The sequence below is a fragment of the Macaca thibetana genome, chromosome 1 (assembly GCF_024542745.1).
Source record: "Macaca thibetana thibetana isolate TM-01 chromosome 1, ASM2454274v1, whole genome shotgun sequence".
Classification (NCBI taxonomy): domain Eukaryota; kingdom Metazoa; phylum Chordata; class Mammalia; order Primates; family Cercopithecidae; genus Macaca; species Macaca thibetana.
Genome location: NC_065578.1, coordinates 22,745,181 through 22,772,840, shown reverse-complemented (window position 1 = coordinate 22,772,840; position 27,660 = coordinate 22,745,181). Strand labels below are relative to the sequence as shown.

The following is a 27,660-nucleotide window of genomic DNA, read 5'->3' as shown; positions in this document are numbered from 1 at the left end:
CCCTTTTTCCTTCCGGGCCAATCGTTAGTCAGAGTGGGCGGAGCCGTGCGCCAGCACCTGCGCATTAAGAGTGGGCCGCGTCGCCTCCGGGCAGCAATGCGGGCTCAGGGGGAGAGGTGGCGGCCGGCGGGTGCCGCGCTGTGGCTGCTGCTGCTCCTCCTCCTCGGAGCGACCGAGTCGGTGCGTCGGGCCCAGCCTCTGCGCCGCTACACCCCGGACTGGCCGAGCCTGGATTCTAGGCCGCTGCCGTCCTGGTTCGACGAAGCCAAGTTCGGGGTGTTCATCCACTGGGGCGTGTTCTCGGTGCCCGCCTGGGGCAGCGAGTGGTTCTGGTGGAACTGGCAGGGCGAGGGGCGGCCGCAGTACCAGCGCTTCATGCGCGACAACTACCCGCCCGGCTTCAGCTACGCCGACTTCGGGCCGCAGTTTACCGCGCGCTTCTTCCACCCGGAGGAGTGGGCCGACCTCTTCCAGGCCGCGGGCGCCAAGTGAGTGTGGTCCCGGGGGGCGGCGCCCCTTCCCCGCTCGGGTGGCAGACAGGAGGTGGGGTGGGCGGCCAGCCGGGGCGCGCAGCTGCCGGTAGCCCCCATGACCCCGGGACCCGCGTGTGGCCTCCTGCGGCCGCAAGAGTGAGCGTGGCACACCTGATGAGGAGGAGGAGGTGCGTCTGGCTGGGGACTGATAAATGAAGTTTCGGGAGATGGCGGACTGAGAAGCCCTGGGTATCTACACCTGTGCACCGAGCGGGCTGAGTTAGGCCACTGATGTCCCTTTCAGATTGACAGCCCTATCAGGACTCCAGGGTTTCAAATCAGTGGTGTGGAGCCTGGTTCTAATTCAACTGTGAACCTGGACAAGTCACTTCAGCCTCCCTGCAGCCTCTTCTATGGTTATAGAAAGGGGTTGTATCCTTTCCTTTCAGTCCTAACGTCTCTAAGAGGGAAAGAGAGGGGAGTTCTGGTGTGCAGTGTATTTGGGCAACAGTACAGATAGTCATTCATTTGCTCCTCTCAATCGCTTGTACCTAGGAAGTGCCCAAGAAAGGTTTGACTCTGAGAACTGTTGGAACTTGGGGGTGGCTGGTTCAGACAACAGAGTAGAGAGCGCTGGGGTGGGGATAAGGGGAGACCAGGACCCATGAAGTTGTCAAGGCAGGGGCTTATCCTGAAGGAGTGAGCCCTGAGAGCCCTGTATTTCCAGGTGTTAAGTCAGGGAGTGGTTACTCTCAGCTTCTAGAAAGATTCATTCGGCTGCTGGGAGAGAAGTGGGTTGGAGAAGAGTAAGAATGGAGGCGGGGAGGTTTCCCCAGCCCCTGGCTTAGAGCAGTCTTCCATTCTTATCTTGGTTCCTAAGCTATCTTCCGGGTTTTCCTTTCTCTTGAACTTTGGATTCTCTTGTACAAAACAGAAATTATAACTGGCATTTAGTGTTTGCCATTAAATGTATGGGAGTATAAGACTTGATTAAGCAGAGGACGTGTTTGTCTCCTAGGACCTTAGAGATCCATAACTTATCATTGAGAAAAATTAAAATCTGGGAGATAGCCTCTTTCCCTGCCTTTTATTTCATGGATGAGGTGACTGGCCCAAAGAGAGGAAGAAATACAATGTCCTAGACTGCAAGTCTCATGACATCAAGGTTGTTTACACTGCACCAGGGTCTGCAAACTGGTCAGCGGGATTGGTCCTCTGCCATTTTTTTTTGTTTGTTTATTTGTTTTGTTTTTTGGTTTTCTGTTTGTTTTTTGAGAGGGAGTCTCGCTCTGTCACCCAGGCTGGAGTGCAGTGGCGCGATCTCTGCTCAGTGCAAGCTCCACCCCCTGGATTCATGCCATTCTCCTGCCTCAGCCTCCCGAGTAGCTATGACTACAGGCGCCCACCACCACGCCCGGCTAATTTTTTTGTATTTTTAGTACAGATGGGGTTTCACAGTGTTCACCAGGATGGTCTCGATCTCCTGACCTCGTGATCCACTTGCCTCAGCCTCCCAAAGTGCTGGGATTACAGGCGTGAGCCACCGCGCCCGGCCTGTTTTGTTTTTTTGGAGACAGAGTTTCACTCTTGTTGCCCAGGCTGGAGTGCAATGGCGTGATCTTGGCTCACTGCAACCTCCGCCTCCTGGGTCCCGGTTCAAGCAGTTCTCCTGCCTCAGCCTCCTGAGTAGCTGAGATCACAGGCACGCACCACTACACCCAGCTAATTTTTGTATTTTTAGTGGAGACGGGTTTCACCATGTTGGCCAGGCTGGTCTCGAACTCCTGACCTTGTGATCTGCCTGCCTCGGCCTCCCAAAGTGCTGGGATTGCAGGCGTGAGCCACCGTGCCCAGACTCTGCCAGTTTTTTAAGGCCCATGAAGTGAGAATGGTTTTTACAATTTTAAAGGATTGTAAAAATTTTTAAAGAAGAATACACTACAGAGAGGAATGTGCCCCCAGAGCCTAAAAGGACTTGGTCCTTCAAGTCCTGGAGTTCCCTCTCTGGCCAGTGATTGAATCATAAAGTGCAGGTATTAGCTGTTTTTCTGCCATAAAAGCAAATTAAATATTGAGTGATTTGGTTGTTATTTCAACACTTGCCTTTTCTCCCAGTTATTGGGTCTTTTGTTACCTCTATAATAAATGAGAGGCAATTTATATAGGCTTGGTAAACCAAACAGCTTAGTTTTCTGTTTTCTTATTTGTTGTTGTTGTTTTGAAACAGTTTTGCTCTGTAGCCCAGGCTGGAGTACAATTGCACGATCTCTGCTCACTGCAACCTCCGTCTCCCAGGCTCAAGTAATTCTTGTGCTCCAGCCTCTCAAGTACCTGGGACTACAGGCACACACCACCATACCCAGCTAATTTTTGTATTTTTAGTAGAGATGGGTTTTCGCCATGTTGGCCAGATTGAACCCCTGATCTCAGGTAATCCGCCCACCTTGGCCTCCCAAAGTGCTGGGATTATAAGTGTGAGCCACCATGCCTGGCCAGCAAATGGCTTAGTTTTCTGTCATCTGCCATTTCCAGTAGAGATCTTTCTCCTTCAGGGCAAAGAGTGAAAGAAAGTTAATCATTCCTACCAGAAGTGTTGAAGAATCACAGAGCTAAGGTGCACTTCTTTTCCCTTACCTACTTCTTCCTTCCGTCTGGGCCTCCTCCTTCGCTGGGGACTGAGGGTTGGGACTTCCTCAAATCTGCTTCCATTCCTGGAGCAATGCCCAAGGGGAATTGTGACTGCAGCAGCTTCCTGGATATCACTAATATAGTCACTGGTACAAGTACATTTGTTGTGGTCAAGTTCTTTCGGCCATTTAAAAAGCCTCAGGCGTGCCTGGCAAGTTCATGCAAGTTCACTGCCCACTTCCTTTGCTCATGTGGTTTTGCTGTCCACAGGTATGTAGTTTTGACGACAAAGCATCATGAAGGCTTCACAAACTGGCCGAGTCCTGTGTCTTGGAACTGGAACTCCAAGGATGTGGGGCCTCATCGGGATTTGGTTGGTGAATTGGGAACAGCTCTCCGGAAGAGGTGGGTGTCTAGGGATGGTTACCCTGTCATCTCTGGATCTGGCTGTCAAGAGTTCTGTATCTTCTCTACTCTCGTGTGTTTTCTAGGTTTGCATTTAGCAAGTAGCCGGAAGGGCTTCTGGCCTTTGAATTAGCAGTGTTTGATGCTTCACAGTTTTCACGTGACCAAAGGGGACACCATTAGAGAAGTTCATGGCCATATTTGGTTAGATGAAGGATAACCAAAACACGATGCTACATGATGTTCTGTTTGAGGAGTAGGCTGAGTGTATAAATCGTAAAGTTTGATTGGAACACAGCCATGCCTATTCATTTGTGCACTGTCTATGATGGCTTTCAAGTTACAATTGGAGAGCTGAGATAAGAGACCAGATGACTTGCAAAACCTAAAATACTACCTGAACCTTTAAGAGTTTGCTGACTGTGCACGGTGGCTCAAGCCTGTAATCCTAGCACTTTGGGAGGCTGAGACAGGCAGATCATGAGGTCAGGAGATCGAGACCATCCTGGCTAACACGGTGAAACCCCGTCTCTACTAAAAAAAATACGAAAAACTAGCCGGGCGTGGTGGCGGGCGCCTGTAGTCCCAGCTACTCCGGAGGCTGAGGCAGGAGAATGGCGTAAACCCGGGAGGCGGAGCTTGCAGTGAGCTGAGATCCGGCCACTGCACTCCAGTCTAGGTGACAGAGCGAGACTCAGTCTCAAAAAAAAAGTTTGCTGGTCGGGTGTGGTGACTCACACCTGTAATCCCAGCACTTTGGGAGGCAGAGGCAAGCGAATCACAAGGTCAGGAGTTCAAGACCAACCTGACCAATATGGCGAAACCCTGTCTCTACTAAAAATACAAAAATTAGCCGGACTTGGTGGCGTTTGCCTGTAATCCCAGCTACTCAGGAGGCTAGGTAGGAGAATCGCTTGAACCCGGGAGGTGGAGGTTGCAGTGAGCCGAGATCACACCACCGCGCTCCAACCTGGGTGACAGAGTGAGACTCCGTCTCGAAGAAAAAAAGAGTTTGCTGACTCCTGTCACCTGCTCAGTTTGTTTCTCAGCACTGTGCTTTGCTTATAGTCCTGCTGTAAAACTCTGAGATGTTGATTAGACATGGACTTCAGGAGTCACGATTTTTACCACCTTTATTTAGTCCGTGGGTCATATGATGAAATACTTCAGTTGTTTTTTATCTGTGCCATTGTTTCTTGCATCGTAAGGTTTTTGTAACACTCACCATTCTTAACCCAAAGCAAGCTTTATTGAGTATGAAATTAGGTCATCAACCACATTTCATTTCGTGTATGTTAAGAACTATTAGTAAATCTTAGATAAATAAAACAATAAACCTATATTCATTTCAACTGTGTGGAAAATGTTACTAATGATTGTTTCTGAGTACGAGTACTTTGGATATTTTATTTTCTATTTTCCAGTTTCTTTAAATATGAAATTTTGTGATTGACAGGGAAGACATTTTTTAAAAAAAGGACTATATGCTTTTTTGTTTTGTTTTGTTTTTGTTTTGTTTTTGTTTTGAGACAGAGCCTCACTCTGTTGCCTTTGCTAGACTCCAGTGGCACAATCTCAGCTCACCGCAATCTCTACCTCCTAGGCTCAAACCACCCTCCCACTTTAGCCTCCCAAGTAGCTGGGACTACAGGCTCGCACCACCACACTCGGCTAATTTTTTAATTTTTTTGTGGAGACAAGGTCTCACTATGTTGCCCAGGCTAGTCTCAAACTCATGGACTCAAGGGATCCTCCCACCTCAGCCTCCCAAAGTGCTGGGATTACAGGCATGAGCCACCATGCCTGGCAGGACTATACACTATTGGGATAATTGACTTAAACGATAAAAGATGGTTTAAATAACATTTTGTTGTTAAGATATTTATGTATAAAAGGTAGTTATGTGTATAATCAAAAACACAGTAAACCTTATTTTGCTTAAGTGAATGGTGAATAATTTAAGAAAATGGTTTTGAATCCCATCCCTCTCTACATGCTCTTATGAGTGAGTCTCAATGAGATGAAAAAATGCTAGAACTGATTTTCCTTAAAACAAATTATTTCTTCTATGCTTAATGACAGTTGTCATTCTGTTTTTCTGTTTAAGGAACATCCGCTATGGACTATACCACTCACTCTTAGAGTGGTTCCATCCACTCTATCTACTTGATAAGAAAAATGGCTTCAAAACGCAGTATTTTGTCGGTGCAAAAACAATGCCAGAGCTGTACGACCTTGTTAACAGGTAAGACACAGAAATATTTTGGCCCTACGACTTTTATCAGTGAAATCAGAGCTTCCAATAGGGTGCTGTTAAAGTGGAGGAGGGATAGGTATGAAAAAAATCTAAAAGACATCAAAATAATAAAAAGTGGTGGTTGTGGCCGGGCATGGTGACTCATGCCTGTAATCCTAGCACTTTGGGAGGCTGAGGTGGACGGATCACAAGGTCATGAGATCGAGACCATCCTGGCTAACACGGTGAAACCCCATCTTTAAAAAAATAAAAAACAGCTGGGTGTGGTTGTGGGCGCCTATAGTCCCAGCTACTTGGGAACCTGAGGCAGGAGAATGGCATGAACCTGGGAGGTGGAGCTTTCAGTGAGCCGAGATCTTGCCACTGCACTCCAGCCTGGCAACAGAGTGAGACTCTGTCTCCAAAAAAAAAAAAAAAAAAAAGTGGTGGTTGTATTAAGACAAAATATGTTCTTTCCTCCTGCTTTTCAGAACTTCTGTCATGTGGTCATATTGCCTTATACATTGAAACAGTCACACAAAACCCAGGATGGTAGAAAGTCAAAATTTTAATTCCCTTCTTTTTTTTTTTTTTTTTTTTATTCTTTTTTTTTTTTTTTTTTTAATTCCCTTCTTACATGCCATTTTCCCTGTGTCAGGACCCTGGAGAAGGGGGTGGTTTGGCATCAGGCAGATTTGTGTTTGAATTCTGGCTTCTGTTACACACCTTAAATAGAACACTCTCCTGAGCTTGATTCTCACTCTGAAAAGTGGGGATAATAATGCCTTCTTTGTAGGGCTCAGAATAGTATGTGAAATGTATCTGTCACGGTGCCTGGTACAAAGGGTGTTGTTATTATTACCATTATTCTTTAAATGATCACTTTCACTTAGGGATTTGCCACTAGACTTCACTATGTTTTACCCCCGTTTGCCTTTCTCGAGCCTGGGGACTCATAGAGGACAGTAGCTGCCTGGACCCTCACTTTAGAGCAAAGGAAAATCACCTTTAGCCAGGCGCGGTGGCTGACACCTGTAATCCCAACATTTTGGGAAGCCGAGGCAGGTGGATCACTTGAAGTCAGGAGTTCGAGACCAGCCTGGCCAGCCAGGTGAAACCTCACCTCTACTAAAAATACAAAATTTGGCCAGGTGTGCTGGTGCAGTCCTGTAGTCCCAGCTACTCAGGAGGCTGAGGCAGGAGAATCTCTGGAACCTGGGAGGCAGTTGCAGTGAGCTGAGATAGTGCTACTGTACTTCAGCCTGGGCTACAGAGGAAAACTTTGTCTCAAAAAAAAAGGAAAGAAAAGAAAAATTACCTTATATTCAGATTCTATACAGATGACTTCTCTTAAGAAAATAGTAACAGTTGTAAGAGACCATCAGAGGCATGGATTTAGACATCACTGAATCTGAAATCCCCATTCTTTTTTCATACTTGGCTGTGTTGCCTTGAACAAACTACTTATCTTTCAAGATCTTGGTTTCTCTATCTGTGAAATGGGGATAATAATATATCATAGAATCATGAGAACTAATGAGGTAATGAGTTTAAATTGCCTAGTACAATTTCTTGTACAGAGTAAATCACAGACCATCTGTGTTATATCTTGCCACTTAGTGATCTTCCTAGAGTTTACCTGCTAATTATGGAGTACAGTGGACAGTTTGGTATCAGGCAGATTTGTATTTGAGTTCCAGCTCCTGTTACTTACAAGCCTTGTCAACTAAAACAAATTGCCCTGCTGAGCATCAAGTTCTTGCTGCTCAAATGAGAATAACGCTTACCATATAGGTATACACATATGTATCTATTTATACACACACACAATATGCATGCCTTATAGGGCTCAGAGTAATAATATGCTAAAGTACAAATGGGGCTGCAATGGATTCCATAAATCCTTTATAGTACAGACTTTGGTAATTATCCACAAAAATGCATTTTACAAATAGTTCAAACTCTTAAAACATCTTCAAAGCAAATCTTAGTCTTATAGTCCTGAAGCACCATTTTGTTTACTTTGCTTCCTTGAAACACCATTCTTAACTGGAATTAGTTGCCGAAAGGAAACCAAATTGTTTGTATGCTGATTACACCTCCATTTTCTTTTTTTTTTTTTTTGAGACGGAGTCTTGCTCTGTTGCCCGGGCTGGAGTGCAGTGGCCGGATCTCAGCTCACTGCAAGCCCCGCCTCCCAGGTTTACGCGCCATTCTCCTGCCTCAGCCTCCCGTGTAGCTGGGACTACAGGCACCCGCCACCTCGCCCAGCTAGTTTTTTGTTTTTTTTTTTTTTTTTTTTGTAGAGACGGGGTTTCACCGTGTTAGCCAGGATGGTCTCGATCTCCTGACCTCGTGATCTGCCCGTCTTGGCCTCCCAAAGTGCTGGGATTACAGGCTTGAGCCACCGCGCCCGGCCTACACCTCCATTTTCTAAAATGGCATAAAGAAAAAGATTAGGGGCCGGGCGCGGTGGCTCAAGCCTGTAATCCCAGCACTTTGGGAGGCCGAGACGGGTGGATCACGAGGTCAGGAGATCGAGACCATCCTGGCTAACACGGTGAAACCCCGTCTCTACTAAAAAATACAAAAAACTAGCTGGGCGAGGTGGCAGGCGCCTGTAGTCCCAGCTACTCGGGAGGCTGAGGCAGGAGAATGGCGGGAACCCGGGAGGCGGAGCTTGCAGTGAGCTGATATCCGGCCACAGCACTCCAGCCTGGGCGACAGAGCGAGACTCCGTCTCAAAAAAAAAAAAAAAAAAGGAAAAAAAGAAAAAGATTAGGGCAGGCGTAGTGACTCGTGCCTGAAATCCCAGCACTTTGAGAAGCCAAGGCAGGTGGATCACTTGATGCCAAGAGTTCAAAACCAGCCTGGCCAAGATGACAAAACACTGTCTGTACTGAAAATACAAAAATTAGCCACACATGGTGGTGCACACCTGTAATCCCAGCTACTTGGGTGGCTGAAGCATGAGAATCACTTGAACCCAGCAGGTGAAGGTTGCAGTGAGCCGAGATCACAGCACTGCACTCCAGCCTGGGGGACAAAGCAAGACACTGTCTCAAAGAAAAGGAAGAAAGGAAAAGATCGGGAGGAAATATACCAAAATGCTGTGTTTGTTTTAAACAGTGGTTTTATTAGCAAATCTTTTCAGTTTTCCACATCCTCTGCACTGTGATAATTTTTATGCCACATACTTTCAAAATGGAGGAAAATTAATTTTAAAATATTTATTGCAAAAATCAGTCCACAAGTCAAGTGCAGTGGTGTGCACCTGTAGTCCCAGCTACTCAGGAGGCTGAGGCAGGAGGATCACTTGAGCCCAGGAATCTGGGCTATAGTGCACTATGATCGTACCTGTTGATAACTGCGGGACTCAAGCCTGGGCAACATAGCAAGATCCCATCTCTAAAAAAAAAAGGTCCATAAGATTTTACTGTGAACATAGATAATAAGCTCTGTCCTGATCACATGTCTTCCAGCTATAAACCTGATCTGATCTGGTCTGATGGGGAGTGGGAATGTCCTGATACTTACTGGAACTCCACAAATTTTCTTTCCTGGCTCTACAATGATAGCCCCGTCAAGGTATGTGATTATATGACTTCTTTCTTATTTATCTCCTATGAAGAAAGAAAGTACAAGGAGCCAAACTCTGGAGTAGACAACAGCAGCAGGAGCAATAATAAACAGGAATATCAACATGGGGGCAGTAGGGACTGGGGCACTTAATGGATGTTAAAGTTTCTCCTTTAATCTTCCCTGGCTCCCTTAGAGTATAAGCTTTCTTCTCCTTTAGTTCTTTTTTTTTTTTTTTTTTTTTTAATTGAGACAGAGTCTTACTCTGTTGCACAGGTTGGAGTGCAGTGGCGTGGTCTCCGCTCACTGTAACCTCTGCCTCCCAGGTTCAAGTGATTCTTCTGCCTCAGCCCTCTGAGTAGCTGAGATTACAAGCGCCCGCCACCCTGTCCAGCTGATTTTTGTGTTTTTAGTAGAGGCAGGGTTTCACCATGTTGGCCAGGCTGTTCTCGAGCCCCTGACCTCTGGTGATCCACTCACCTTGGCCTCCCAAAGTGCTGGGATTACAGGCATGAGCCACCATGCCCGGCATTCTCCTTTAGTTCTTAACTTTGACATTATAGGTTTAAACAATGGTAAATTTACATAGTAGACTAAAAATAGTAATTACAATTCCCAGACCACTACAGAGAAAATAAACTCTATTAAGCAAATGTTATAAATGAGAAAATCACCAAAAATATATTAAAATGTATAATAAAATATAAAGAAAACATATAAAAGACATAAAGGCCAAGCGCAGCAGCTCATGCCTATAATCCCAGCACTTTGGGAGGCCAAAGCAAGCAGATGACTTGAGCCTAGGAGTTCGAGACCAGCCTGGGCAACATAGTGAGACCTCGTCTCTATAAAAAAACAAAATTAACTGGGTGTGGTGGCACAGATGAGTAGTCCCAGCTACTCGGGAGAGTGATGTGGGAGGATCGCTTGAGCCCAAGAGGTCAAAGCTATAATGAACCTAGATCGTGCCATTGTACTCCAGCCTGGGTGACTGAGCAAAACCCTGTCTCCAAAAAAGAAAACATATATGCAAAACATACAAAATTAAATGGTAGGAATAAAATGCAAATGTCTGCAATCCCAACTACTCTATGTTGATTTTATAGTTTAACTCTCAGGGGGCACACTCACTTCCCTTATATGCAAATCCTTGGGAGAATGTGGCCTACCCAGTACCCCTCCCTATAATCAACACTATTAGGCAGTGCATAATGGCTGCCCATTTACAGTTTGTATTTTAGTGTACTTGCAAAGTAGCAGAAACCCCAATCTTCACTATAGCAAATTTCAAAATTGTACATGTTCTAGATTTGTTGTGGATGTAAAAGAAAAATCTTAAGTGTAAATCCAGTTTATATTGAGGTACCTTGGTAGTTCATAAATGTCTAAGGGTCTTATTGGGTCTCTATTACTAAGCTCAGAAAATGGGAAGAAAGAAAACAACAGATTCTATATGATGCACAGAGACAGATTAAGAGTGGTTTTCTGAGGCCGGGCGCGGTGGCTCACCCCCGTAATCCCAGCACTTTGGGAGGCTGGGGCTGGTGGATCACGAGGTCAGGAGTTCAAGACCAGCCTGGCCAAGATGGTGAAACCCCGTCTCTACTGAAAACACAAAAATTAGTCAGGCGTGGTGGTGGGTGCCTGTAATCCCAGCTACTCAGGAGGCTGAGGCAGAGAATTCCTTGAACCCAGGAGGTGGAGGTTGCAGTGAGCAGAGATCGTGCCACTGCACTCCAGCCTGGGTGACAGAGCGAATCTCCATCTCAAAAAAAAAAAAAAAAAAAAAAAAAAAAAAGTGGTGTTCTGGAACTTGATGAATGTTTACGACGTCCCAGATGTGCGGTGCATCCCTGGGTAATGAACTCTGATGTGATGTCATATCGTAATTGTCTGCATATCTGTCTCTGCTAGTCTCTGCTGGATTGTTGAGGGCAAGAACTCTGTTTTATTCACCTTGGAAACCCAGTGTCTGCCACAGTGTGAGCCTCATGGTAGTTGCCGAATAAATAGGATAAGTAGGTGGGTGTTGAACCAATAATTCAGATTGTTAATACCCCATTTGTCTCTGAAATGGCGTCTATGTATATATTCAGGGTGTATACCCCTGGAGCCAGGTCGCTTGCTATGTGAAGTTACAGTCTAGTGTTTGTGCTTAAGGAGTATCATAGAAGGAAAAACAATTAGCCAAAGGTGCAGGATTGGAAAAGGGAAGAAAAGATCAACCCCAGTGCCATTTAAAAAGCATGACTAGCTAGACAGCCTGAGCCTTTTTGGCCTCTTTTTTTTTTTTTTGAGATGGAGTCTCACACTGTTGCTCAGGCTGGAGTGAGTACAATGACATGATCTCGGCTCACTGCAACCTCCGCCTCCTGGGTTCACACGATTCTCCTGGCTCAGCCTCCCGAATAGCTGGGATTACAGGCGCACACCACCACACCTGGCTAATTTTTTGTATTTTTAGTAGAGATGGGGTTTCACCATGTTGGCCAGACTGATCTTGAACTCTTGACCTTGTACTCCACCCGCCTCGGCCTCCCAAAGTGCTGGGATTATAGGCATGAGCCACCGTTCCCCACCGGCCTCTCTTAAACGATAATTCCTCAGCAACCAGGACCTTCTATGTGACTGTGTGTCAACCCATCTTCACACTAGCTTTGCAGACATATGGGGACTGTAGGTTCTCCTTCATTTCTACCAGGATTTATTGAGAACCGGTGCTGTAGCATGCCACATGCTAAGCCCTGGAGATGCTGAATGAATGGTTTCTGCCTTTAGAGAACTAGGCTGAAGAGAAAGACAGACATACAAATGAAGTACATTATAGGGTGACCAGTAGAAGTATGTCCTTAGGTCTCCACAATCCATAGACAACTGGCTCGAATGCCAAAGTGGAGGGTACTGCATTAGCTTCTGTGGGATGAAGGAGTGCATGGCTGTGTCTGTCGTTGACGGGCTGAGTGTACAGGGAGCATTCATATCACCTGAGGACTCTGAGAAAGGGGAGGTGTGGCGAGGAGCGACCTTTACTCACTCTGTGCCAGAGTCTGGGTACACTGTCACTTTTATCTCTCCCTCTCAAACCCCTGTGAGGTGGGTGATATTTGCTTTTGGATTTTGTTTGTTTGGTTGGTTTTGTTTGTTTTTATAGATAAGGTAACTAGACTTAAAAGGTAAAGTTACCTGCCTAAGACCCCTTGACTACTAGGTCGTGGAGCCAGCTATGAACCTCAAAGCCCTCGATAATCTTGTAACCAGGTAATAAACTCTGATATGATGTCATATTGTAATTGTCCACATATTTCTCCTCTGCTAGTATCTGCTGGATGGTTGAGGGCAAGACCTCTGTTTTATTCACCCTGGAGACCCAATAATCTGCCCACAGTGTGAGCCTCATGGTTGAGTAAATACCTATTGAATAAATGGATGGGTAGGTGTTGAATGAAGAATTAGGATTGTTAATACCGGCCGGGCGCGGTGGCTCAAGCCTGTAATCCCAGCACTTTGGGAGGCCGAGACCGGCGGATCACGAGGTCAGGAGATCGAGACCATCCTGGCTAACCCAGTGAAACCCCGTCTCTACTAAAAAATACAAAAAAAAAACTAGCCGGGCGAGGCGGCGGGCGCCTGTAGTCCCAGCTACTCGGGAGGCTGAGGCAGGAGAATGGCGTGAACCCGAGAGGCGGAGCTTGCAGTGAGCTGAGATCCGGCCACTGCACTCCAGCCTGGGCGACAGACCAAGACTCCGTCTCAAAAAAAAAAAAAAAAAAAAAAAAAAGGATTGTTAATACCCCATTTTTCTCTGAAATGGCTTTTACATACCTCTTCTTGAATTGATCTTGTGTTGTCCGTTTCAATTCTGTGACCCCATGATGCCCAGACATTGGATTGAACTAGTTACAAATAATGACTATTCTTCTATTTCTCTTTGGCACTTAACTAGCTTCCTTAGGAGAAACTTCCATACCAATGCAAATGACTCTAAAACAGGCAAGAAATGGGAATTTAAAACTTTTATTTAATCTCCTTTTGCCATGATGAGTTGAACATGGTTTCAGGTTTCATTTGTTTTTGTTTTTGTTTTTGAGACAGAGTCTTGCTCTGTCGCCCAGGCTGGAGTGCAGCGGCACAATCTCGGCTCACTGCAATCTCTGCCTCCTGGGTTCCTGCGATTCTCCTGCCTCAGCCTCCTGAGTAGCTGGGACTAAAGGCACATGCTACCATGCCCAGCTAATTTTTTGTATTTTTAGTAGAAACGGGGTTTCACCATGTTAGCCAGGATGGTCTCGATCTCCTGACCTCATGATCTGCCTGCCTCGGCCTCCCAAATTTATCTTGTATTGGCCACCCTGTTATAAAATATGCTGCCATATTTAACATTTACATTAAGATATTCCATGTATGATTTGTCATTCTTCAGCTAAACCTTTTTTTTTTTTTTTTTGAGTGGGATTGGCTTTCCTTTACCTAGGTAAGGTTGGGATTATATAGTTGGAAAACAGCCTGCCATGGGTTCAGATACCTGATTTGTAGTTCCAGCTTTTAAAACTGCCTAGGGGCATGGTCCCAGGCAGGTCCTCTCCTGTCCATTTCTCTTCTTTTTTTTTTGAGACGGAGTCTCGCTGTGTCACCCAGGTTGGAGTGCAGTGGCGCGATCTTGGCTCACTGCAAACTCTGCCTCCCGGGTTTACGCCATTCTCCTGCCTCAGCCTCCTGAGTAGCTGGGACTACAGGTGCCCGCCGCCACACCCGGCTAATTTTTTGTATTTTTAGTAGAGATGGGGTTTCACTGTGTTAGCCAAGATGCTCTCGATCTCCTGACCTCATGATCCACCCACCTCGGCCTCCCAAAGTGCTGGGATTACAGGCGTGAGCCACCGTGCCTGGCCCATTTCTCTTCTTATAGAATAAGTGGTTTACCAGATGATCTTTAAAGCAGGCTCTCCCAGCCCTGACATGTATCTCTGCCTCAGTACTGTTGACATTTAGGGCTGAATATTTGTTTGCTATGGGGGCTATCCTGTGCATTGTAGGATGTTTAGTAGCATCCCTGGTCTCTACCCACTAGATGGCGTACCACCCCAGTTATGACAGTCAAAAATGTCTCTAGACTTACCAAATGTCCCCTCCAGAGCAAAATTGCCCCCAGTTGAGAACCACTGCTCTAGACTAACTTTCTTGCTTTCAGATAGAGCCTTACCAAAGTGCATTACATAAAGAAGTCAAGTGGTTTTACTCCTCATGACCAAGTATTCTTTCCCTTCTTAGGATGAGGTGGTAGTAAATGACCGATGGGGTCAGAACTGTTCCTGTCACCATGGAGGATACTATAACTGTGAAGATAAATTCAAGCCACAGAGCTTGCCAGATCACAAGTGGGAGATGTGCACCAGCATTGACAAGTTTTCCTGGGGCTATCGTCGTGACATGGCAATGTCTGATGTTACAGAAGAATCTGAAATCATTTCGGTAAGAGCACCTTTGAGTTTTTTGTATTTTTAATGAAATGGGGTCTTGCTCTGTCATGCAGGCAATAGTGCAATGGCACGATCATACCTCACTGTAACCTCAAACTTCTGGGGCTCGAGTGATCCTCCCACTTCAGCCTCCTGAGTAGCTAGAATTACAGGTATGTACCTCTACATCCAGCTACTTTTTAAATTTTTTGTAGAGACAGGGTCTTGCTGTGTTGCCCAGGCTGGTCTCAAACTCCTGGCCTCAAGAGATCTTCTAGCCTCAGCTTCCCAAAGCACTGGATTACAGGCATGAGCCACGGCACCTGGCCTGAGTTCATTATTTTTTAACTATGGATCTCAAACCAGCTTTTTAAATTATTATTATTACTTTCTAACATACTATATGATTGATTGTAATTATTTTTTTTCTCTCTTTTTTTAAATTTTACTTTAAGTTCTGGGATACGTGTGCAGAGTGTGCAGGTTTGTTACATAGGTATACATGTGCCGTGATGGTTTGCTGCAAACTATCAACCCGTTGTCTGGGTTTTAAGCCCCGCATGCATTAGGTATTTGTCCTAATGCTCTCCCTTCCCTAGCCCCCCACACTCCAACAGGCCCTGGTGTGTGATGTTCCCCGCCCTGTGTCCATGTGTTCTCATTGTTCAGCTCCCACTTATGAGTGAAAACATGCGATGTTTGGTTTTCTGTTCCTGTGTTAGTTTGCTGAGAACAATGGTTTCCAGCTTCATCCATGTCCCTGCAAAGGACATGAACTCATTCTTTTTTATGGCTGCAAACCCGATTTTTTTATGTAAGAGTGCTGTCCAGCTTCATCCATATCCTTGCAAAGGACATGGATTCATGCTTTTTTATGGCTGCAAAACCAGCTTTTTTATGTAAATGCAATGGAAGCACTCTGGATAGAAGTGCAGATCAATAGAACCCTTTTTTTTTTTTTTTGAGACGAAGTCTCGCTCAGTCGCCCAGGCTGGAGTGCAGTGGCCGGATCTCAGCTCACTGAAAGCTCCGCCTCCCGGGTTTACGCCATTCTCCTGCCTCAGCCTCCTGAGTAGCTGGGACTACAGGCGCCCGCCACCTCTCCCGGCTAGTTTTTTTTTTTTTTTTTTTTTTTTTAAATTTTTTAGTAGAGATGGGGTTTCACCGTGTTAGCCAGGATGGTCTCAATCTCCCAACCTCGTGATCCGCCCGCCTTGGCCTCCCAAAGTGCTGGGATTACAGGCTTGAGCCACTGCGCCCGGCCAATAGAATGCTTTTAAGGACATTGAATAGACTAACAGAAACTGTCCAAGGAAATAATTGGAATTACACAAGAAAGTTGTGCAGAAGTCCTTCCAGGATTATTTGTATGTATGTATATATGTATGTATGTATGTGTGACCAAATTTCACTCTGTCACCCAGGCTAGAGTACAGTGGTGCGATCTCGGCCTGCTGCAACCTCCGCCTCCCGGGTTCAAGCGATTCTCCTGCCTCAGCCTCCCGAATACCTGGGAATACAGGCACATGCCACCATGCCCAGCTTATTTTTGTGTTTTTAGGAGAGATGGGGTTTCTTCATGTTGGCCAGGCTGGTCTCAAACTCCTGGTAACCATAAAAATGTTGACAAATTTAATATGGGTTAATGCTTAGAACACTGAGTGAAAAAATAAGTTACATATTGGCTCTGGGCATAGTGGCTCACACCTGTAATGCCAATACTTTATCAGGCCAAGGTGGGAGGATCCTTTGAGGCCAGGAGTTCAAGACCAGCCTGGCCGACATAGAAAGGTCCCATCTCTATTATTATATTTTTTTTTCCATAAAGTTACGTATGGGCTGGGCATGGTGGTGGCTCACACTTGTAATCCCAACAGTTTGGGAGGCCAAGGCAAGAGGATTGCTTGAGGGCAGGAGTTCAAATCCAGCCTAACCAATGTAGTGAGACCCCATCTCTATTTTAAAAAATAAAAATTGGGCTGGGCGCGGTGGCTCAAGCCTGTAATCCCAGCACTTTGGGAGGCCGAGACGGGCGGATCACGAGGTCAGGAGATCGAGACCATCCTGGCTAACACGGTGAAACCCCGTCTCTATTAAGAAATACAAAAAACTAGCCGGGCGAGGTGGCAGGCACCTGTAGTCCCAGCTACTCGGGACGCTGAGGCCGGAGAATGGCGTAAACCCGGGAGGCGGAGTTTGCAGTGAGCTGAGATCCGGCCACTGCACTCCAGCCTGGGTGACAGAGCGAGACTCCGTCTCAAAAAAAAAAAAAAAATAAAAATAAAAAAAATTAAAAATAAAAAAATAAAAATTGGCCGGGCGCGGTGGCTCAAGCCTGTAATCCCAGCACTTTGGGAGGCCGAGACGGGCGGATCACAAGGTCAGGAGATCGAGACCATCCTGGCTAACATGGTGAAACCCCGTCTCTACTAAAAAATACAAAAAAACTAGCCGGGCGAGGTGGCGGGCGCCTGTAGTCCCAGCTACTCGGGAGGCTGAGGTAGGAGAATGGCGTAAAACCCGGGAGGCGGAGCTTTCAGTGAGCTGAGATCCGGCCACTGCACTCCAGCCTGGGCGACAGAGCCAGACTCCATCTCAAAAAATAAAATAAAATAAAATAAAAAATAAAAATAAGTAGCTGGGCACGTTGGCTCACGCCTGTAATCCCAGCACTTTGGGAGGCCAAGGAGGGCGGATCACAAGGTCAGGAGTTGGAGACCAGCCTGGCCAATATGGTAAAGCCCCGTCTCTACTAAAAAATCCAAAAAAATTAGCCGGTCATGGTGGCGCATGCCTGTTGACAGAGTCTCGCTCTGTCGCCCAGGCTGGAGTGCAATGGCGCAATCTCAGCTCACTGCAAGCTCCGCCTCCTGGGTTTACACCATTCTCCTGCCTCAGCCTCCCGAGTAGCTGGGACTACAGGCACCCGCCACCTCAGCCGGCTAGTTTTTTGTAATTTTTTTTTTAGTAGAGATGGGGTTTCACCGTGTTAGCCAGGATGGTCTCGATCTCCTGACCTAGTGATCCACCCGTCTCGCCTCCCAAACTGCTGGGATTACAGGCTTGGGCCACCACGCCCGGCCAAAAAATTTTTTTAATAAATAAATAAATAGATAAGTTACATATTATTACAACTCTATAAAGTTAACTACATAGGAAAAAGACTGGAAGAAGACATCAAAAGTTAATGGTGTAGTGTCACTTGGAGTACTGTAAATGAATTCTTACAATTAATTCTTTAAATTCCTTTTTTTTTTTTTTTGAGATGGAATTTCGCTTTTGTTGCCCGGGCTAGAGTGCAATGGCATGATCTCATCTCACTACAACCTCCACCTCCTGGGTTCAAGTGATTATCTTGCCTCAGCCTCCCAAGTAGCTGGGACTACAGGTGCCCACCACTGTGCCCAGCTATTTTGTATTTTTTTTTTGTTTTTTGTTTTTTGTTTTTTGAGACGGAGTCTCGCTCTGTCGCCCAGGCTGGAGTGCAGTGGCGCGATCTCGGCTCACTGCAAGCTCCGCCTCCTGGGTTTACGCCATTCTCCTGCCTCAGCCTCCTGAGTAGCTGGGACTACAGGCGCCTGCCACCGCGCCCGGCTAATTTTTTGTATTTTTAGTAGAGACGGGGTTTCACCGTGGTCTCGATCTCCTGACCTTGTGATCCGCCCGCCTCGGCCTCCCAAAGTGCTGGGATTACAGGCGTGAGCCACCGCGCCCGGCCGCTATTTTGTATTTTTAGTAGAGACAGGGCTTTACCATGTTGGCCAGGCTGGTCTCAAACTCCTGACCTCAGGTAATCCACCTGCTTCGGACTCCCAAAGTGCTGGGATTACAGACGTGAGCCACCACGCCTGGCTGAATTCTTCAAATTTTCTATAATGAATTTAAAATTTTCTCTATATAACCTTAGTTTCTTTCTTTTTTTTTTTTTTTTTGAGACAGAGTCTTGCTCTGTCGCTCAGGCTGGAATGCAGTGGCAGGATCTCGGAATACTGCAAGCTCCGCCTCCTGGGTTCACACCATTCTCCTGCCTCAGCCTTCTGAGTAGCTGGGACTACAGGCACCTGCCACCACGCCTGGCTAATTTTTTGTATTTTTAGTAGAGATGGTGTTTCACTGTGTTAGCCAGGATGGTCTCGATCTCCTGACCTCATGATCCGCCCGCCTCAGCCTCCCAAAGTGCTGGGATTACAGGTGTGAGCCACCGCGCCCAGTCTATATAACCTTAGTTTTTCTGAGCTGCCTGGATATGTATAATACCTGTTTAAGGTCACAGTAAAAACACACACACCCTAATCCCACTCCAGAAGCCGTAAAGAATGTATGTCTTGGCTGGGCGTGGCGGCTCACACCTGTAATCCCAGCACTTTGGGAGGGTGAGGCAGGCAGATCACAAAGTCAGGAGTTCAAGACCAGCCTGGCCAACATAGTGAAACCCCATCTCTACTAAAAATACAGAAATTAACCAGCCATGGTGGTGCATGCTTGTAGACCCAGCTACTCGGGAGGCTGAGGCAGGAGAATCACTTGAACACAGGAGGTAGAGGTTGCAGTGAGCCGAGATCATGCTACTGCACTCCAGCCTGGGAGACAGAGCAAGACTCCGTCTCAAAAAAAAAAAAAAAAAAGAATGTATCTCTTTATAGCAGTTTTCCCAAAGGGGCAGCATGTGCATTTATATAACCCAATGCATAATGTCCTGAAATTCTCAGCTTCCCTGCCCACACCTCACGTTTCTGGGGCATGACCCTTCCCACTCACCCAGCACCATGAGAAGTACAGTATCACAGGAAGTGCTCCATGGCCACTCCCTGAAATTCGAGTTAATGTAATTATCCATCTTATAGCATGATTTTTCAGTTTATTCACATGAGCCTAACCTGCTTTTATAGTGACAAAAATATATATAGAGAGAGAATTTTTAGCTCAGGTGTGGTGACTCGTGCCTGTGATCCCAGCACTGTGGGAGGCCGAGGCAGGTAGATCACCTGAGGTCAGGAGTTTTGAGATTGCCCTGGCCAACATGGTGAAACTCTGTCTCTACTAAAAATATGACAATATTAGCTGGGTATGGTGGCGCATGCCTGTAATTCCAGCTACTCAGGAGGCTGAGGCAGGAGAATTGCTTGAACTAGGGAGGTGGAGGTTGCAGTGAGCCGAGATCACGCCATTGCACTCCAGTCTGGGCGACAAGAGTGAAACTCTGGCTCAAAAAAAAAAAAAAAAAATTTAAAACAGCAGAGGATATTTACCAAACAGTGTACCCTAGATTCTTTCTCTTCTCCTACTGTCTGTTTTAAGCATGATGCCAGACTTGGCTTTCCTAGCTAGACTTTCACTGTGTCTGTTCTCTCCAGGAACTGGTTCAGACAGTCAGTTTGGGAGGCAACTATCTTCTGAACATTGGACCAACCAAAGATGGATTGATTGTTCCCATCTTCCAAGAAAGACTTCTTGCTCTTGGGAAATGGCTGAGCATCAACGGAGAGGCCATCTATGCCTCCAAACCGTGGCGGGTGCAATGGGAAAAGAACACAACATCTGTATGGTGAGTCTCGTCTTCTGTTGTGTGTAAGAACAGGATGGTGCCCCATCTGGAACTGGTATCTCCTTGGGTCCACAATGTCACAAGCCAGGCTGGAAGTTGCCTTGAGAAAATCCAAAAGCTGTCATTTTCCCATAAAATTTGTGCCCCATTTGAGTTATGTCTTAGGCTACTGGGTTATCTTTGACCAGTGAGGGGAGAGAGTGGGTTTGGTGAAAAGGGAAGGAGCAACAAAGCATCCGTCAATTTATTGAGATTATTACCCTGCCCCCTAAAAGTAGTAATAACGAATGCTTGGGTTGCACAGGGCCCCATTCTAAATTCTTTCCATTCATACTTGGACTTCGGGATCTAGTTATTTGATCTTGGGTCCCATTTTTTTCCACTGCAGAATGGAGTGACGATACTTTATAGTGTTGTTGTGAGGATTAAATGAGATGACTGCCAGGCACAAACTAAGTGTTTGATTAAAGGGAACTGCTTGTATTATACCAGAGAGCTTAGGTCTCTGGATCTAATCCCTCCATTAATCCCTCTGTTTTGGATGAGTTTCTGTTTAGTGGTTGTCTTAGTCTGTTTTCTGTTGCTATAACTGAATCCCACAGGCTGGATTTTTATTTTATTTTATTTTTAGACAGTCTCACTCTGTTGCCCAGATTGGAGTACAGTGGCACAATCTCAGCTCACTGCAACCTCTGCCTCCCGGGTTCAAGCACTTCTCCTGCCTCAGCCTCCGAAGCAGCTGGGATTACAGGCACCCACCACCATGCCCAACTAATTTTTGTATTTTTAGTAGAGACGGGGTTTCACCGCGTTGGCCAGGCTGGTCTCGAACTCCTGGCCTCAAGTGATCCACCCGCCTCTGCCTCTCAAAGTGCTTGGATTACAGGCATGAGCCACTGCACCTGGCTTACACTGGATAATTTTTAAAGAATAGAGGTCTATTTAGCTCACAGTTCTGGAGGCTGGGAAGTTCAAGAGCATAGCACCAGCATCTGGTGAGGGCCTTCCTGCTACATTATGACATGGTTGGGGACAAGAGTGTGCATGTCCACTCAGGTCTCTCTTCCTCTTATAAAGCCATCAGTCCCATCATGGGGCCCTACCCTGATCACCTTATCTGATCCTAATTACTTCCCAAAGGCCTCACCTCTAAATACTGTACCATCAACATATGAATTTGGAGATTAAGTTTCCAACACATGAGATTTGGGAGACACATTCAAACCATAGTAGTGATTTTCATCCTCTTCTCTAAAGATAGTGAAATTTCAGAACAGGCCAGGTGCGGTCTCAGAAAAAAAAAAAAAAAGAAAGAAAAATCTCTGAACAACAAATCTATCTTCATTGCATATCTTGTCCTTGTTATAGTCTCTGCTATTTTCACATGGATTTGGAATAGAAAAGAGATTTGAATAATAAGGTAAATGGCCTCATTTATTTGAAGTAACTGGTGTAGGAGTTAATTTTTAAAGACAACTTGACCCAACTGGCAGGGAAAATGGAAGATATCACCAGATAGAGTTGTATAAACTGCCTCCTTCCTGCAGACCTTCATTGGTAGTGAGTTATTGGTGCTCCCTATTAGCAGTGACAGACTCAAGGACTGGGATTTGGTAGATAATTGAAAGGCGAATAAGTGGCCTTGTGCAGTGGTTCACACCTGTAATCCCAGCACTTTCGAAGGCCAAGGTGGGAGGATCACTTGAGCCTAGGAGTTTGAGATCAGCCTGGGCAACACAGCAAGACTCCATCACTAGAAAAGAGAAATTCGGCCAGGCACAGTGGCTCACGCCTGTAATCCCAACACTTTGGGAGGCCAAGGTGGGTGGATCACCTGAGGTCAGGAGTTCGACCCAAGACCAGCCTGGCCAACATGGTGAAACCCCGTCTTTACTAAAAATACAAAAATTAGCTGGGCATGGTGGCAGGCACCTGTAATCCCAGTTACTCAGGAGGCTGAGGCAGGAGAATTGCTTGAACCTGGGAGGTGAAGGTTGCAATGAGCCAAGATTGTACCACCATACTTCACCCTGGACAAGAGTGAGGCTCTGACTCAAAAAAAAATAAAAAAATAAGGAGCCAGGTGCAATGGCTCATAGCTGTAATCCCAGCACTTTGGGAGGCCGACGCAGGTGGATCACTTGAGGCCAAGAGTTTAAGACCAGCCTGTTCAACATAGCGAAATGCCATCTCTACTAAAAATACAAAAGTTAGCCAGGCATGGTGGCGCACACCTGTAATCCAGTGACTCGGGAGGCTGAGGCACAAGAATTGCTTGAACCCAGGAGGCAGAGATTGCAGTGAGCCAAGATCATACCATTGCACTCCAGCCTGGGCAACAGAGTGAGACTTTGTCTCAAAAGAAAAAAAAAATTAAAATTAACATTAAAAGGGAATGCATAAAGTTGTATATCAGGATAACAAGCCAGGTATCTTTGACAGTGTTGTTTCTGTTTTCCCAGGTATACCTCAAAGGGATCAGCTGTTTATGCCATTTTTCTGCATTGGCCAGAAAATGGAGTCTTAAACCTTGAATCTCCCATAACTACCTCAACTACGAAGGTAAGGAGGCTCAGTCAGTCCTAAGATGTAACTTTCTGTAAAGGAATTGGCAGATTCATCCTTTCTTCCTTCCCTGCCAGGTTTCTCCCATATTCATACCTCTTTTAGACTGGCTTTCCTGCCCTGGCCCAGCATGGCCATTTCCCACCATAGTCAGCCTGTATTCTCTACTCATTAGTGCATTACCAGTTGGTTTCATTCCCTTTTGTTTTCTGCAGATAATGATGCTGGGAATTCAAGGAGATCTGAAGTGGTCCACAGATCCAGATAAAGGTCTCCTCATCTCTCTGCCCCAGTTGCCACCCTCTGCTGTTCCTGCAGAGTTTGCTTGGACTATAAAGCTGACGGGAGTGAAGTAATCATTTGAGTGCAAGAAGAAAGAGGCGCTGCCTGCTGTTTGCTGCTTCAGTTTTCCTCTTATAATACCATCACTATAATCAACGAACTTGTCTTCTCCACCCAGAGATGGCTTTTCCAACACATTTTAATCAAAGGAACTGAGTACGTTACCCCGATGTCTTAATGGACCAAAGATCTGAGATCCATTGCGATTATATCTGTATCAGGTCAGCAGAAGAAGGGACTGAGCAGTTAAACTCTGAGTTCATCAATTCTAATATTTGAAATTATCTACAATGGAATCTTCCCTCTGTTCTCTGATAACCTACTTGCTTACTCAATGCCTTTCAGCCAAGTCACCCTGTTGCCTATGGGAGGAGGTGGAAAGGATTTGGCAAGCTCAGCCACATGCTATTTAGTTAGCATCAGTTGTCACCAACACTATGCAAAGGGCAGGAGAGCCTTGGGGGAAAGGAAAAGGCTAACCAAGCTGTTATGGTCAACTCTTCAGAAATTTCCAGAGCAATCTAAGAGCACCAAACAAAATTCGCTATGTTTACAGTGATACTATTAAGAAAATGAATGTGATTCTGCTCTGTCTTTTTAAATATGATCAAATAAAAAAATGTATGCATCACATCATTTCTACCAAAAAAACATGGGATAGCTTTCTTTTCCTAGTTTCAACTTAGACTGCTTATAGCTTTATGATCAGTTTCTGATTTGTGTGTTTTTTTTTTTTAATCTTGCAAAATCTCCTTAACTCTGAACAAAAAAAATGTAATTCCTGTGTTTTTTCTGCTTCTCACTTCTAATACCATTCTTCTGAGTTGACTACCAGTTCAGCCTCTTTGTTATAGATCTAATCAAGTTTTCTATTTCATTTTTCCTTAATAGATATGTCTAGAAATCTTGTTTTGTTTTGTTTTGAGGCAGAGTCTTGCTCTGTTGCTCAGGCTGGAGTACAGTGGTGTGATCTTGGCTCACTGCAACCTCCACCTCCCGGGTTCAAGTGATCCTCCCTCCTCAGCCTCCCAAGTAGCTGGGACTATAGGCACACGCCACCATGCCCAGCTAATTCTTTTTTTTTTTGTAGAGACGGGGTTTCACCATGTTGCCCAGGCTGGTCTTGAACTCCTGGGCTCAAGTGATCCACCTACCTCACAGCCTCCCAGAGTGCTGGGATTACAGGTGTGAGCCACCACACCCAGCCAAGTAGATATATTTAGAAATCTTTACCCAACATTTAAAGAATATATGTTTTTCTCAAGCACGTATGGAACATTTGCAAATCTCAAATACCAAAGAAGCAGCATCATATAAGCTATTTAGTGTGTCTACAATATAATTAAAGAACAATAACAAAAACTTGGAGAAGAAAAAAAACTAAATTTTAAAATACACTAAATAACTCATTGTGTTACTGATTCGTAAATTTATGGATTGTGCCATGAGATATAAAGAATTCCAAATATGTAGTTCTGGTGAGGCAAATGAAGCCTGGTTGTAAAAGAGAAAAGTACACATTAGTGTAAGTAGATTAGCACGGCCAATTTTAATTAGATCGTTTTCTGTCCAGAGTTAGAGAGCAAGTTGATGATAATATTGCTGATATGGTTCTTCACAATCTTAAAGCAACTTCATGCACACTTCTAAAAAAAAAAAAAGGCCGGGCGCGGTGGCTCAAGCCTGTAATCCCAGCACTTTGGGAGGCCGAGGCGGGTGGATCACGAGGTCAGGAGATCGAGACTATCCTGGCTAACATGGTGAAACCCCGTCTCTACTAAAAATACAAAAAACTAGCCGGGCGTGGTGGCGGGCGCCTGTAGTCTCAGCTACTTGGGAGGCTGAGGCGGGAGAATGGCGTGAACCCGGGAGGCGGAGCTTGCAGTGAGCCGAGATCACGCCACTGCACTCCAGCCTGGGAGACACAGCGAGACTCTGTCTCAAAAAAAAAAAAAAAAAAACATTGACCAAAGAAGGCACCATTTGGGGAATTAGAAAATACTTGGAATGATAACACTATATATTGAACCTTATAAGATGTAGCTTTAAAAATAAAAGCACCTCAGGAAAATATAGCATTAAATGTTTATGTTAAAAAGAAGGCTGAAATGAAGGCCAGGTACAGTGGCTCACGCTTGTAATCCTAACACTTTGGGAAGGAGAGGTGGGTGGATTTCTTGAGTTCGGGAGTTCCAGACCAGCCTGGGCAACATAGCAAAACCCCACCTCTACAAAAAATACAAAAAGTAGCCAGGCGTGGTGGTGCATGCCTGTAGTCTCAGCTATTTGGAAGGCTTAGGTAGGAGGATTGCTCGAGCCTGCGAGGTCAAGGCTGCAGTGAGCTGAGATCAGTCACACCACTGGACTCCAGCTTGGGTGACAGATCAAGACCCCGTCTCTAAATAAATAAATAAAATTTAGAAAGCAAAAGAAGTAAAGGGATATAAGGAGCAGCAAGGATGAAACCAAACTGTCATTGTTCCCAGGTAATGAAACTCCACATAGAAAACTTCGAATAATATACAAATGAATCGTTAGAATTAATGAGATACTTTGGCAAGTTGTTGGATCAGAAACAAAAATCAATTGCATTTCTACAGTCCAGAAGCTAGTACAGTGAAAATATTCCATTTATCATAACAAAAGATATAAAGTAACTAAAATGAAATTAGCAAGAGTTGTGCAAGAAGCACCCAACCATTGCAGCTCCAACGGCCCCAAGTTTCCAACTTCCATTTCCCAAAGGAAGGGGATGCAAGGGCGACAAGATGGTGCCAGATGGCCTCTCTCAGACCTTTTGGAGGTTTCTTGACCCAGCCTTGCTGACTTTGTGGAATGCATTGAGCAAATCCTGTTGAGTGAATCCACGAAAAATTCCAACTCCTGGCAAAATCTCAAAATTGCAGCCCTGGAAATGTTCTCAGCTCTTTTTTTTTCTTTTTCTTTTCTTTTTTTTTTTTTTTTTTTTTTTTGAGACAGAGTCTCGCTCTCTTACCTAGGCTGGAGTGCATGGCATGATCTTGGCTCACTGCAACCTCTGCCTCCCAGGTTCAAGCGATTCACCTGCCACAGCCTCCCGAGTAGCTGGGATTACAGGCACACACCACCACACCTGGCTAATTTTTTTGTGTTTTTAGACAAGACGGGGTTTCGCCATGTTGACCAGGCTGGTCTTGAACTCCTGTCCTCAAGTGATCCGCCCACCTCGGCCTCCCAAAGTGCTGGGATTACAAGCGTGAGCCACCGCGCCCGGCAGTATCCAATGTCTTGAGTAAATCAACTTTGTTGGGTGTTATTCAAGAATGGCTGCTGTGAAAAGTTGGAGAAACTCCTTTCAAAATTTACTCCCAAATGTGTCCCTAATCCTTAAATATTCAATGTTGCATCCAATGACTCAAGTAAATCCACGCTATTTGATTTGATTGCAGTCTAGTTCCAAGAGAGACAGGTAGATCCAACTCCTTATAAAATCAAATCCCAAACTGTGTTCCCATCTCTGAGAGCCAGACCGCATCTAATATCTGGAGTAAATCTGTGCTGCTGGACATGATTCCGGATTCTAGAATAGTTATGATGGAGATGAGTTAGGTTCAAGTTCTTACAAATCAAGGTCCAAGGTATGTTGTTTCCTTTCCCTAAGCAGGTAGAATAGGTCTGTGGAGAGTGACAGGCGCAAATGGTTTGCTGTGAAGACATGGATGGAACCCCCTAAAAAATGGAGGTCCAAGGTGTGTCCTGGTTCTTAAACTTGAACTCCTGGCCTCAAGCCATCCTCCCACCTCCACCTTTCAAAGTGCTGGGATTATAAGCGTGAGCTACCATGCCTGACCCCAATTCTTAAGTCTTCCAGACTATATCAGATGTTGCTAATAAATCTATATCCAGTAAATCCATGTTGGAGGGTCTTCCACAATGGAAATAATAAATTGAATGCCTTAAAAGATTTTACCTCAACTCAAACGTCTAAAGTCATTCAGTGTTGAAATGACCAGGCAAGGTCAGGATGGATTGCAATGAAGAGTGGGTTGAACGCCTTATAAGGGCCCAGAGTGTGTCTCAACTCTTCAGCTAGCAACCTTGGGAGGCCGCTCATTCTCATTTGTCACAAAATCCCAGTGTGACAAACTATTTTTGCACTGCGCTTATCTTAGGAAGCTGTCAAAAGTGATGCATGCAATCTGTTAATGGGCTGGAAGTGTTCTAGCCATGGTTCCTAAAGGTAGAGGCAATCCTACCACGTGATGCAGCCAAGGAGACCTTCTCCAAGATCCAGACTCTGTACTAGTGAGGACTTCTTGGGCCTTAGGCCCAGTGACCAACCTCCAGCGGGCAGAAAGATTGAGTGGGCCTTTGAGACCCAAGTGACTGCATTGTCAGTCGTCTTAGGAAATTTCCCTCCCTTTATTTCATTATGTTCTTGCCTTTTAGAAA

General features: G+C 45.5%; 1 protein-coding gene across 1 annotated transcript; it reads left to right on the top strand.

Moving 5' to 3' along the window:
• The first annotated feature begins 5 nt into the window (after nt 1-5).
• Nucleotides 6-24,614, top strand: FUCA1 (alpha-L-fucosidase 1). Its single transcript, XM_050791351.1, has 8 exons — nt 6-488; nt 3,372-3,506; nt 5,614-5,751; nt 9,225-9,330; nt 14,590-14,790; nt 20,132-20,322; nt 22,785-22,884; nt 23,103-24,614. Exons 1-8 carry the CDS (start codon nt 97-99, stop codon nt 23,241-23,243), a joined length of 1,404 nt encoding a protein of 467 aa, XP_050647308.1. The 5' UTR covers nt 6-96; the 3' UTR covers nt 23,244-24,614.
• Nucleotides 24,615-27,660: the final 3,046 nt, after the last annotated feature.